Source organism: Apium graveolens, chromosome 7 (genome assembly GCF_009905375.1).
Source record: "Apium graveolens cultivar Ventura chromosome 7, ASM990537v1, whole genome shotgun sequence".
Lineage (NCBI taxonomy): Eukaryota > Viridiplantae > Streptophyta > Magnoliopsida > Apiales > Apiaceae > Apium > Apium graveolens.
In genome coordinates, this window is record NC_133653.1 from 214,364,751 (window position 1) to 214,379,669 (window position 14,919).

At 33.5% G+C, this 14,919-nt stretch overlaps 1 protein-coding gene across 3 annotated transcripts; it reads right to left on the reverse strand.

The window, feature by feature from the left end:
• Positions 1-4,446: 4,446 nt before the first annotated feature.
• On the reverse strand, positions 4,447-9,281 carry LOC141672493 (uncharacterized). Of its 3 annotated transcripts, XM_074479111.1 has the most exons (7): positions 9,065-9,268; positions 7,965-8,546; positions 6,438-7,814; positions 5,936-6,254; positions 5,203-5,464; positions 4,868-5,098; positions 4,447-4,763 (listed from the first exon to the last, which is right to left on the reverse strand). In XM_074479111.1, the coding sequence occupies exons 1-7, from the start codon at positions 9,191-9,193 to the stop codon at positions 4,676-4,678; spliced, it is 2,988 nt and encodes a 995-aa protein (XP_074335212.1). In that variant the 5' UTR covers positions 9,194-9,268; the 3' UTR covers positions 4,447-4,675. The 3 variants fall into 3 exon arrangements, with proteins under 3 accessions (XP_074335212.1, XP_074335214.1, XP_074335213.1); XM_074479113.1 differs by lacking the exon at positions 5,936-6,254 and having other exon boundaries at positions 6,443-7,814; positions 9,065-9,272; XM_074479112.1 differs by lacking the exon at positions 4,447-4,763 and having other exon boundaries at positions 4,878-5,069; positions 9,065-9,281.
• Positions 9,282-14,919: the final 5,638 nt, after the last annotated feature.

Consider the following 14,919-nt stretch of genomic DNA (forward strand, 5'->3'; position numbering starts at 1 on the left):
CAATGTTCGATTTATAATAAAAAGTTGGTTCGACAACTCCTATTGAGCCGCAGAATGAGAAGCCAAATCCATCTAGGTTTTTTGTACCCCAATAACTATGTCCGGCTTGATCTTCTATAAAAGGAGGTACTTAAGCACATTGTGGGGGCACGTGTTTGAGAGTTCTGAGAAGGCAAACATAAATCCTAGCAATTTCAGCCGTTTCTTAAGCACAAATTAATGCACTCTGGCGATTTCGCTAATCACCGATCACAACTGAAGATCTTGATTTCGGCCGCGAATCTCAAATCTTTGTTAACGAAATTCCTTTGTTAACAAATTGGCGCTAGAAGGATGGGCTTGAATTAAATCAAATCTTAGGAGGAAAAGATGTTTAACAATGGTGGAAACTCTCGCAACAACGACTACAACTCTGGAGATGGACGCTTCAAGAAACATGGAGATGGACGCTTCAAGCAGCATGAAGATGGACGTTTCAAGAAACATGAAGATGAATGCTTCAAACAACATGGAAACGATTACTTTAAGCGATATGATGAAGAACACTTTGAACGGAAAACTAATGATCACTTTAAGAGACATGACGAAGAATGCCTTGAATGACAAACTAACGATCGCTTTAAGCGACATGATGAAGAACGCCTTGAACTGAAAACTAACGATCACTTTAAGCGACATGATGATGAATGCCTGGAACGGCAGACTAACGATCGCTTTAAGTGACACGATGATGAACGCCTCAAACGGTAGGATGACACATGCTTTAAGTAATATAAGGATGAACAACCATCGTTATGCTTCAACAACGGTTGTCTATTGGAGCAACTTCATCGGATGGAAGACTCTCTAAAACACTTCAACAAAAGTTTGGATTTGAGTAAAGGGCGACGAAAGTCAACACCACCCTCGATGATGTCACTCCAAAGGGAAATCAATTGGTCATAAACCCAAGACGGTTTAATCCAATGATTTGAAGCTTGGGAGAAATCAAGAAGAATCTTCATCTTCTCGTATAAAAGCCCGTTTGGGTAAGCAATTAGATGATGAAGATCTAAGGATGTTAATTGTGATAACACAGATGAATGAAGATTAATTTAAGGAGAATCCCCATGTACGCGCCAACATGCTTCCCCAGAAGAGGGAAAGATTATGCGATGAAAAGCATGCTTTTCTACGACAAGTTCAAAGAAGCTCCGATTACGAGCAAGGAAATAACTATCAAAGGATTGAAGATACTCAAGAAGGTCGTCAGAAGAAAATTAGTCGCAACAAAAAACTCAAGAAGACTCAGAGAGGGCCTAGACGCGGCCAAGGATGCCAAGCTGAACAAAGAACTGATGACGCCAAAGTAAAGGATGATCACACACTCGGCGAGAGATCTAGTGTATGTACTTGCATGCTGCCTGAGAAAAGGAAGAATTTACTACAAAGATGGCACCTTCATTCTGCTGAATAGAGAGGTAATTGAGACATTTTCAACTGCAGAATTGGAGAGAGTGATTAGTTTGATGAATGATAAGGATTCATGTACAAAAATGAGGAGAGATGTGCTAGTTGGGAGGTTGAGAGAAAGGAACATAAGGCATGCAAAGAAAAAGGCTGAAAGAGAAGAAAGAGAAAGGAAGTATGCTAAGGAAATTGAGTTGTTAGAATAAAGATCAAATGAACTAAAGGCTAGGGAGTTGAGCAGAGTATCTAAGGATAAACACTTTCTGAATATAAAGACCAACAAGTTTGCAAAGTACATGACTTATATGCCAAACAATTACTCACTAGCTGAATGGCTCAAATTGGTGGAAGCTCTAAGAGGGATTGAGATTATTGAAGAACTTGAAGTATTAGTCAAACTCAAGGACCTTATTAGAAAAGAACCTGGTTATGAGAAATTTAGTTAACCTTTGTAACTCTGTACTGATATAACTGCAATTTGTATAAAAATGTACTTTATAAATTTGTCAGTCTCTTTGTAATTGATTTTAGCTTCAGGTTAGTCTTGTTATCAGACATGAATTTGTGATAAGCAATCTTCTCACAAATTGGGGGAGATTGTTATGCAAGACATGCTTGTACATAACAAGACTAAGTCATATTGATATTCCCAAGGATAAATTGTATAATAATCTATATTTGTATTTTGTTATTGTATTTCTTGAGTCTGTAAAAAAATTTAGTAGATTAGACTGGAGGATTGTTCTGTGAACAGTCTTTAAGCTAAGAAATAAATCTTGGAAGAAGATCAAATCATGATCATGGCGCAGAGAGAAGTGTAGCAGCTTGGATTTGAATAATACTGTTATAGGAAAAATGTTCTAAATCAGATATCGACAAGTCACAGATCAAGGGATATCGAGAAGTCTGTCGAGAAGTCCAAAATGACTTGTAGAAAAGTCTCAAAGATATTGACAAGTCATTTCTTCATGTAAAGATCTCAGATTTCGACAACTCAAAATGTATATGTAGAGAACTGGAGATATCGAAAGTCATTTCTTTATCTAGAGATCTAGATATATCGACAAGTCAAATCTTCATGTAGAGAACTCAAGATGTCGACAAGTCAAAAGACCATGTAGAGAACTGGAGATGTCGACAAGTCATTCTACATGTAGATAACTAGAGACCTCGACAAGTCAAATACACATGTAGAGAACCCAAGATATCGATAAGTCATTTTACTTATCGATATGTCACTTCTCTACAGAACAAAAAGTGATCTCGAAAAACTGTCTCAAATTCAGAATATAGACAAGTTCAAGATTCAAGATTATCAGTCAACAAACAATTCATTCACTGAATTGAAAAGACTACAAAAGCAGTTTCAAGAATACAAGATCAATGGCCAAGATTCACATGACAAAGGATGTTCACAAACCTACAAGATTCTGTACAGATTTTCTAACACCAGAAAGGGAAATAGACAAGATAGCTTTAAAAAATGTGTTAGTACATTTTAGTGCAAGTTTTGTAATCACGTGTTGTTGGTCTATAAATCATGCACGGGTCCTTAGTTTAGAAGTGAACAAAACAGATCTATAAAATCTTGTATTCTCTCGCAAGATTTGTAGCTGAGTTCATATTTCTAAGAACACGAATTTGCAGCAAAACAAATTTGATTAAATACAATCAATTGAGTTTTTGATATTTTGTCTTGTGTTTACTGTCAAACAATTTATCTCTACAAATTCATATTTACTTTTATTAAAATTAATCCAGATAGTTTCAAAAGAGAATTAAAATCCAAGAAACACATTCATCCCTTTTGTGTTATATTTCATTGCACTCAATATCTAACATGAATCAAATGCATCATTCATTTAATCTAAAATACAAAAATACAAGTATAATCTTTTAGTTTATGCATAAATGAATATGATAATCAATACTTTTGTAGTAACTAATAAATATGGATATTTAATTTTGTGAATTTAGTTTGCTAAAATAGATTTTGACTACAATTTATGAAGATAAAATTTCAAAATAGTATGGTAGAAGAATCTGCGTGTCTGATACGGGAACACGTGTATCCGAGTATTCGATAGGGAGACTCGGCATGCGACCCTAGTGTCCCTGTACTTATTATAACATAGCATGTTGCATAACTCAAGTAGTTCTATGTAACATAACTAGAACCGACAATTTCGTATACGACACGATAACACGACACAAAAATAACACAAAAATAACGGGTTTGGGTTGACTTTTTTGGTATACGAACACGAAAATACACAGATGAATTTAGTGTCAGTTTTGGGTTTACCTTAGGTACATGACACGAAACGAAAGTACACGAAATAAATAAATAAATTTATCATAATTATATGATACACATATCTTAGAATAATTTTTTACATATAATTTTTACAAAAAATAGATAAAAATAGATTCAAATTCAAGACTCGATTGCATTTGAGTTTGTACGACTTATTAACTTAAAACTCGACTAGTAAAAACAAAATTTTTAAATATAAATTATATTTATCTTTATTTTTATTATTAATTTTAAATTACAGGAAACACGATACGAAATGTACACGAAATTAAAATACACGAATACGAAACGAAACGAATTCTTAACATCTCAGATTTGGTTTAGGCATTCAAGACACGAAACACAAAAGTACACGATACAAAATTACACGAAACAAACAACTTGCTGGCTCTGAACATAACTAAGTAGACTTGATCTTTTGCTAATATCTTATACATGAGTATGATACATTCTAAACATAACCAAGTAGACTTGATCTTTTGCTAATATTTTATACATGAGTATGATACATTTTAAACATGACCAAGTAGACTTGATCTTTTGCTAATATCTTATACATGAGTAATGGTTACATTTTATTCTATTTAGATATTCATTTTCATCAAAAGTAAAAAATAAAATGGAAACTACAATCCCAAATCTATAGACGGTAGAACACTGAAAATATGACAACTTAACAGTAATCTAAACATATCAGCATAAATAAAGAAGTTGTACTTGCAAACTGTTTGTTTATATTGATCATTACATATCCAGAGAAATCGTGTTCTGAATAAATTCGATATAAGTTCTTGCAGTTCCCCCCTTCCGAGTAACAAAAACAAGAGATATAATGCAGTAAGAAAAAACCTCATAATTTAATGATAAATATTTTACTGTGATCTGAATATTCCAAGTTGGACTGAGCAACTAATCATGCCGCCAGCTCAGGCTAGATGAACTTCTGCCATTTTTGTATCTAGGGGATGCATAGCTTGTTCCGTAGCTGGAATGATTTCTACATAAGAAACCAAATCCACATTAGATATTTTATTTATGCAAAACAATAAAGAGATAAGGAGAACATAGAACTATAAGGCCTTAATTATGAGTAGAGCTCACCGATTACTGCTAGACCATGGTCTTGCTTCATTCCTTATACTCATTGCACCAAATTGTTTTGACAGGGACTCTCCTCCCTCAGCCAATGCATCTGCCATTACTCGAGCCAGACCATCATCCTTACTTGCATCATAGAAACAACCTCTACCCTTTGCATCAACGACTAAATCCCACCAAATGGTTCGACTCCTTTCCAGCGTTTCTTCATTCCCCAATATCAAGAGGCAATACCTTAGCAAATACGATATTTTTTTCTTCGGATTTGAGAAACAAAATCAAAGAAAGAGAATAGTGTTATTCTTAAATCAGTAATAATATACTATCAATAGTATTACCTTGCGCGAGTTAAAGCCACATTTGCTCTCTGATGATTGGCGAAAAAACCAATCCATCCATCTTGATTACAAGCTACAGTGGAGATGATGATTACATCCTCTTCACCACCCTGAAAACCATCTACAGATCGAGCATTCACACAGAAGTTGCTGTCTGCTTCCCTACTGTATTCATCTCCTAGTTTTTCCTGTATTGCCAGAACCTGAGACTTATATGGTGCTATGCAACCAACACTAACCTTCTGCTTCTTTGATGAAGATTCTGCAATCAAAACAGACCGTCAGAATGTCATTCTGCGACAGCAAGTGTTAGACCAACATTCTATCAGCATCCATGTATTATGGTAACAAAATATACCTTAATAATTACATAATAGTATCTTTAAAGCAACGCTCAGGCTCAATAACTTACAAACAAGATCTCATAGTTTAAATGAGTGGGGGAGCTCAACCTACATCGGAACTACAGAGGTCTATAGCCCCCATAAGGGTAAAAGCAATCACAACGCAAGTTCTAAAAACCAAATCATATTGCACCATGAGGGTACAGTTAAGGGAAAGTTTAATTTAATCAACCCCCCACAATCAGTATTTTCTTGGTATGCTGAAGCACCACAATCAGTATTTTCTTGGTATATTGTCAATTTGTAATAATCTTGTCTGGTGGACTAAACAGGAAACTATATCCGATGTGCATAATTCCAATAAACAATATGAACGTAAAAAAAAAAACCTTTAAAGAGTCTTGCTACTAGCTCAGCAACCACAGCAACTTCCACTGTATTTTTCCTGCTGTACCTATTATCAATCTCTTCCCTCCCATTTGATATATTTAAAAAAGCATAAGATCCGAATCCAAACATGGATCCTTCAAAGAAATGCCTACGGTAAGTCAGTTCTGTTACGTTTGGACCATTGAGTATTAGATTGTCATAAAAAACCTTATTAGGAAACATGCTTATATCTGGATGCATCCTGTACTGCACGTTGAGCAAGTTCTTTTCGAACAAAACCAACCTTTGGAATAAGCTTCTACCGAATTCAGCCTTTATCTACAAAGTAAAACGAAAACTGGCTTCATTACATCTTCCTGATAAATACTGTATAAACATCACTTCTCCACTCATAAATAAAGTTGCATGTATTAGAAAGTGATAAAACCCCACTTTCGAGAATGCGTGAAACAAATTATGTAAATTAATATTGTATATAGGGATTACAGTACTAAATGATACCTTACTTTGAACCATTGCAGGAAGTTGCCTCTCATCTCCAACAAGTATAGCATGTCGAAGCCCAGGAAGTTGCAGTGGAATTGTAGATTCACATTCTTTGAGTTGTGCAGCTTCATCCACAACCAACACTTCCACTGGTGTCATTTCTTTGGTATGTAATTTTATAGAGCCATTGGCAGTGCAGAAGAGCAAGCACGCGTTTTTCAAACAGAAACTACTAATCTCATATTCGTCCAAGAGGTCTGGAACTGTAAATGTTTCAAGAAGGACAACTAGCACATCAAGGCACTCTGTTTTCGTCTTATTAAGCTCTTTAGTGCTCGTACTATACCCTGCTTCTTTGATCCCTTTTAATACTTCAGATAGTCCTTTACTCGAAGCAGCAACTTCTTGCAACAGCGTTCCAAAAGATTGAAGTAAAGCAATAGCTTTAATCATTTCCTTTACTACTCTTAGGGGCATAAAGGAGGTCGGCAAATGTTTGTATAAGTTTTGAACAACATACACCAGTTTTTCTTTAAGGATTTTGTACCTTTTGACGATAAATTCATCCAATGTCCACCCCTTCTCTTGTGTATCAATCTTTTTCTCCTGGGATTTCCGATCAATAGTAAAAACTGGAGTTTTACGGGAAGTCAATTGATTATCTGTAGCTTTCTTCTTCCTTTCCAACAATTGAGAAAGCGTCTCCCAAGGATCACCTCTGACTTCTCGTAGTTGAGCTTTTCCTTTATCAACCATTTTCCTTGGAATGAAACCTCTCATTGTTCTAACACCGTCATTATCACTTTGCTGATGAGGCTCAGTTTCTTCTTTAGTCAGACTTTTATCTTTCAATGCTTGCAAGTACAAATCAAATTCCTTTTCAGGGTTTCGAAGAAAACATATCATTGATTCTAAGCAACTCTTCCAACCAACATCTGGAGAAAGACAGTCAGAAAGAATCGGGACACGCTTCTCCAGTAATACATCAAAAAGTTCTTCATGATCATCAATCTTCATCCGCTCACCATTTCCAAATAAAACTATATCACCAAAACCATAAGTATCATATTCGAGGGAACCCCTCAATACACTCATAAGACGTGCTGCAACCCCCAACACTGCAATATTTGTGGGAGCACAAGTCACTGTCCTGCATTTCATAATTGACAAGGCAAATAGTAACGAAGCAACTGTCTTAGTTTTCCCAGTTCCTGGAGGCCCCCATATTACTTTCACAGTGTGCTTATGCTGACACTCTCTTGCATTAATACAAGTCCAAATAGCTGATTCTTGGGATTCGTTCAAGTTGAAACGACAAATAGCATCATTTAAATTTGAATTTGTAGTATGTTCCTCGTGTCCAGCAGAGCAGATCGAACAATTTGCACCAATCTGCAGTCCAGATTTACAAATGTTATATGTATAAAGGTGATACAGTAACAGAAATATGCAACTAATGGATCACTCCCTAGTGCTTGCTTTGACTACTATCTAGAGCTTAACAAAAAACATAATTTACAAGACGAATTAGACTGCTCTTACTGTGGACTCCTTCTCAATCAATTGTTCGATAAGTTGCATGCTATTGCCTTCTAGCTCGGAGTTCAAGCCTTGCCATATACGAATATTTGTTGTCATATTGGTGAGATGTACTGCAAACATTTTCTCCCCCTGATTCCTTCTAAATTCTTCTTTTTCCTCAACACTCTGAAATAAATTAACACGGTTTGAAGCTAATATTTCGAATGTATCAGAACTGTTAACCTTGACCTTTAGGACTACAGCAAGAAGATAAGGACTTCTAGGCCGGTCCAGATCGGTGAAATGTTTTGGCTTTGTAGCAGTCAAGGCAATGAGATCTCCTACCTCTGGCACATACAATTCTTTCTCATGGTTGTTATGTTCATTACCTTTGCTTTTTTGCTTAAGCATTAGTGTATAGACCATGTCTCTGGGCGGATTAAAGTCTTTGGAGGTTGTTAAAGAATGTATCTGGCGAATGGGAGCAGATTTTAGTGCCCCCATTTTTGACACCAAATCTGCATGTGTTTCCGCTATAAGAGGCAACTTGAATGCCTCTGTATACTCCCTTGTAGATGAGAATTTGTCTGGAATTGTCTTCACCTGTGGCATATGTAATAAACATGAATAAAATATGGAAAATTAGCAACTCTGCACCTAATTCCACGGATTGATATGATGAACACAACTTGCAAAAGAGGACTTCTCAATATTCTCAATATGAAAATTTTCAATCGAATTTGGCATTCTCACTATTTCCCCATCAATGGGGTTAAAATTGGTCAAAGTTGGACCCTATAAATTTATGCATCTTGTTCTCTTTGTTTCTGGTAGCTAGTTGGTTTCCCTGATCTTTAAAATTTTGCCTCTCAACTATTAAATCCAAAAAATGGGCTTTCAAGTAAAAGGCGTGCTATGCATGCCGATTCTAACTAGTTGGGTAGCTAGCAGAACCCAGATCACTGATTTGGAAATAACAATATGTTAATATCTAGACATATCTATCTAACTTAAACCAAGTACTGTAAAAGCAAATAAATGGGTTCAGAAACACATATTTATCTTTCCAAATATCATCTCCTATTTCGAGATCCGCTTGCACACATATATGAGGTACGTACCTTGCCATCATAGTAAAACTGGTTTCGAAATGACGAAAGAGGCCAAGATAAAACAACATCTATAAGGCCTCTGCCCTTGATGTCTGAAGCTCTCTTGCCACTGCTACTGCTGCTATAATAATTCATCATCTTTTTTTAATTCTAACTGGCTCCACTAAATGTACAATAGAAAATGAGAGAAATACATATAGAGGAGGACTTTTGATCTGTCTCTTGGTGACGAAGTAATACATGCACAACAAAACGTAGGTTTGCATAGTCATGAACGGACGTACGTACTCGATAAGTCTTTTTAATATTCAAAAGCAGGCTTCCCACACCAATTAAGGAATCATTTAACTAAAGTTGATTACTCAATGAATCGACGTCCACTTTAACGGGTAAAAGCGTCAATAAAGATTCTATTGCAAAGAAAAAACATAATAATTCACAAAATGTTATGAATTAAATAGATGACTCTTAACCCTTTTATATAGTTATCTTAATTACTAATAATATTTGGCTCACCATTTTACTACCTATATAAGGCATATACTTTGTTTATTATAGGGAATTACAAGATGATCTCTTTCATTATTATCTAGCTATCTCTCAATCTCTCTTATATATTATTTATAACACGTTATCAGCACGATTTGCTTATAAAATAAGAGATCGGTTTTATTTAAGTGTTGAAAGGAGATCATCAAAGTGTAAATAGGTGTTGGAAATCCAAGAAGAAAAGGATTCTACGAAATTTTTATTATTTCAGTTTGTCCACGAGTAAGTACACTATTTTTACTTTACTTTGTTTCGCTTGCAATAAGATGATCTTTATGTGTTTATTATGTGTTTGATTCTTGTATATTTTGTATCTAATTTATTATCCATCGGAATTTATTGAGCTTACACTCGTTGTAAAGGTTTTTTTGATTATCTACAATATTTCTTCTTTGTGTTTTTTCAAAATCTGCTTATAAGTACGTCAAAATCTGCATTTTGTGTAATTTGATTCTATGATTCGGGGTGATCCGCAATAAGTTCTAAAATTCATAATAAATTAAATATTTGTTCAAATATTAAGATCCATACCATTCTGGAAATCTCTTTTCGATATCTACCTTTTGTCTTTATATTCCATTACCATATACTGTGATTTCGATGTCTTAAATATCAAAATACTATCATAATCATGAGCTGATTCTGATTTTACAGTCCACAAATATTTATTTTCTGAATTCGTTACTTGTTCGTTTTCAACGAGCCTTACCATTCTAGAAAGGTTCTGAAATTTCCTACATTTTTCGTGTTTTATACTTTTTCAGATAAAATCATCTTCATAGAGTAAATTGGTATTCTTAGAAATTGATCAGATTTGACTTTATCATAATTAGCCATTTTGTACGATATTTGATATGAGATATTGGATCAATATATTTCATCCTTATTTGCTTTAATAGTTCCCACCTTCCTTACGTTAATATACTAGGAAAATATATTTTTTGGAGCGGGGTGAGATAAATTATAAAGGTGAAAATGGGTGCAACGTGCTAGACGCTACATATACAGTAGATTGCATTTAATGTACCAGTACATTGAATTCAATGTACCATCATCATGTTATATTGTCATGCGTTTTTAAAATGCATATGTGTTTTTCTTTGCGTATTTTAAATATTGACCGAATGTGCTTATTATAAAAGTGTTAACGAAGCATGCACATGAAAGGGAACCAACTTGAGATACAACAAAAATTCATGGGCATGAATATAAATTCATGGCCATGAATCTTTTCTGATTTTATATTATGTTTATTATAGTAATATAAGAAATATCGAATCTTACAAAACTTGATTTCAACGCACTTGATGTCACCAGAAAAAGAAATTTACTTGATATGGATTTTGGATACGGAAATCCATCTTAGCGCTATGGGTCTTGGTAACACAATTAAAGAAGGGAACAAAATCTCTGAGCAAGAAAAAGCAAAAGCTATGATATTCCTCCGCCACCACCTTGATGAAGGATTGAAAATAGAAATATTTGGTTATTAAAGATCCAACAACCCTTTGGAAAAATCTGAAAGAAAGATATGATCACCAGAAAACTATTATACTTCCTAAAGCTCGCTATGATTAGTTACACTTGGGCTTACAAGATTTTAAAAGTGTAAGCGAGTATAAGTCTGCAATGTTTAAGATTACTTCTTAGCTGAAATTATGTGATGAAAATATAACTGATAAAGATCAACCAGATATTTGGAGGTACGACATGTACGACTTCATTGACCTTTCATTGTTATTAGAGTGTATTACATATTATGCATGCTTCAAATAAGTGATATTTCGAAATCTTTATATGATATCTTGGTAAATGATAATATCACTATGTGCCTCTGTGATTTAATCTTAGCATTTGTAAAAGTGATTTTTTTATCCCACTTAAGTTAAATGATGTTGGTAATATCGACAACACCTATTTAATGTCGTTTTTAATAGATTGACTGTATGTGATTGCAACCAGAAGTTGCATCTAATAACAACCAGAAGTTGTCCCTATATAATAAAATTCTTTTATTTTTTTAATCACACATTTTGATATGTTTAAACACTTGTTTACATTCCAAAAGAATGATATATTAGTATAATATTCAATTTATGATTTTATCCTAAATGATATAATCGCCCTGAAGGATAGATCTATATATAGAATAGTGTGATATTTGGATATAATAGAATTTAGTTGAATAAATATATATATTAAATAGTATCATGCAGATACAGCATTATGAAATTGGTTTGTTACAAACATAAGTTGATTGTAATTTATTAAATTTGAATTATTGATAAATAGATTATGTATTGCAACAAATGACACCCTTCCATTCCTTGGAGTATATATGACAAATTTGAAAATCAAAAGATATCGATCATGTTTATAGCAATAGTCATGATATTACAAACACTTTTGATCGTATTCTTACCATGTGTATAAGAAATTTTTTCTCTTAAATGAGATATAGATGACTAATATCAATTCCTAATATGAGTCATTCAAGGGGGGAGCATTATATAGAATGTCTCATTATATATTATTCTAAATATTAGGCTCCTGAAAAGCATGTACATTCTATCATATTATTCTTAAATACATTTTACCCAAAAGGGTATGTATATTATTGATGTAATTGTACTCTCCCAAATAATTGAAGAATATTTTTTTTTTAAATTACTGAAATTGATTTTGAAGTAAACCAGAAGTTTACTGATAACTTTGTAGCTGGACATTACCAGCCAAGCCATCAATTTAATAAAGATGCGAACAATATTTGAAATTTATATGAACTTTTGTTGAAGAACCTGTAGATTTTTCTCAGTGATAATTATGTTATTTGCTTGTAAGGCATAATTAAAAATTGTTGAGTATTTTGTATTGATTCGCATCATATAAACAAGTTTTCATATTTCCTCCCTGTCATAAACAAATTATTTGGTCATCATAGACTTTCCACCACGATAGTAAGATCGATTCCATCATTGGATATATATTATTGGAATCATCAGTGTATTTCTTTATGACTTGGTTGAAATCAGGGGGAGAAAATAAATATTGGTGAATATTTTTATAAGAATGGATTATCGTTGCCTCATCTTGATCCTAAAAAGGGATATTAATATGAACCAGAATTCCGTAAGATAATTTATTTATATATTTGATTACTAGAAATAGTGACTGTGTCACATACACCGACTACATATGCTCTAATAATATTAATAGAATGACAATCTCAAGATACTACTATGTCTAAAGAACGCCTGAAGCGTGATAGCCAAGTTGGTTCCATATCTTATATAAGAAAAAAAATGAAAAGAAGCAATAATTGATGATGGCTAGATTGAGAAATCAATAAAATTTGGATCTCAGGCAGAGATTATAGACATGACAAATTAGAGGGAATAAAAGTAATGAAAAATATTGAGATCTCGATATATTATGTCTTGTCCAGAATAAAGTGGAACCATTAATCGAATCGACGTCGATAATATTTATAGAACTTGGTTATTTATAATAATGAGGATAATATTGACAAAATTGGCCAAACAATAAAAGATATAATTGAGGCAATTATAAAGAAAATTTATTTGGACTTGTAGTCCTTCCACGCCTGAAGTTGTGCAAATAGTGTGCACTACGAATTATTTTTCTCTTAAATAAAGAAATTTTCCTTTTTAAACTGCAGTTCACACACCTAAAGGTGTCAAGTCAGTGGAATATAGATGGTTATTAGTGTGAAATAAAATGAAATTTCAAAATTTATGAATGTAAAGCTCAGATAATCGTAAATGACCTTGTATAGGTTATGAAGAGAAATAGTATCTTGTGGTGGATACGATTATTTGTTTGTTAAATAATCTCACCATATGTGAGTGATTTAATTTAAGTTCTATATATGATCCACTTGACAGTGATTATCCCGGAAGGATCTTAACTGCCGGAAGCAGTCCAACAAATTCTCGAGAACGTACCCTCCTCAAATAAAAAAGGGGATTTGGACCAACAATCCGATATAAAATTATTTCATAAAATACATGTTATAAATGTATACCGAATTATGAGGACAACTCTTAAAGTCTCGGGTCAGAGCAGATGGAAACTAGAATGTGTTTCTAGTTGACATTGAATTGAGTTGCACCTCATAATAAAATACTCCATGTTATATTATGTGATAAAGTGTTTCTTGGTGTATATATTAAGAAGAATTACTCTTGTATAAATGATAATTTTATTCAATCTCCAATAACCTATTCTATAAAGTTCTAAGCTAATTTTGCAGGCAAAAAGTGATGGGGAATCAAAATTGAATAAATTATAGTGGAGATTTTCTTTTGCTATGAATTTAATTGTTGCAGGCAATTTTTACGAGGCAGCATCACATAAAAGGAATGATGATTAAAGGAATCCAACAGATTTCTTCACAAAGGCATTTCCTACCACTTCATTCGAGAAATTAGTATACATGATCGGGATGTGCAGACTTCAAGAACTATGTTGATATTCATAGTCATGTCAAAAATAAGGGGGAGATCTAATACGCTCATTATTACACATGCAACACATGTACTCTTTTTCCTTCACTAGGGTTTTTCCTAGTAAGGTTTTAACGAGACATGGTGTACTTATGAGTCATCTAAGGGGGACTGTTATGAATTAAATAGATGACTCTTAGCCTTTCATATGGTTATCTTAATTACTAGCAACCTTTGGCTCTCCATTTTCCTTGTAACATCCATTCTACTAGCCTATATAAGGTTTGTTTGTACTTTGTTTATTATAGGGAATTACAAGATGATCTCTTTCATTATTATCTAGCTCTCTCTAAATCTCTCTTATATATATCATATATAACACAAAAAACAAACTTATGGATTTTTTTTTGTTGATTAAATATTGTGAAATTTTTTATATTAAAAAGAAATTGTTGTAGGCTGTAGCTTTTCAACTTTCAAGTTTCAAACAGATTATTCTCTTCGACTGATTAAATATGTTGAAACTGTTATTAAAAATACTAGGTACCTAATTTTTTTTCTAAACACTAAGATATCAATTCAGAATAGTAATTCTATAATAATAATATGAGATACGAGACCAAACTATTTTGGGGGACATATAGAGAAGATTGACGGCTAGCAACTGTTATATTCGGATTTTTAGTCATGACAGAATGTGATCAATGAATAGACGACAGAAATGAAAAGGACAAGTCGAGGCGGGAAGAGTGAGTATGCATCTTGGACAGCATCGAACATGAGAACCAACGAACAAAATCAAGGACTTGGTCAGCCATGAGCCTTGTTTATAGGAATATCAGTCAGGTT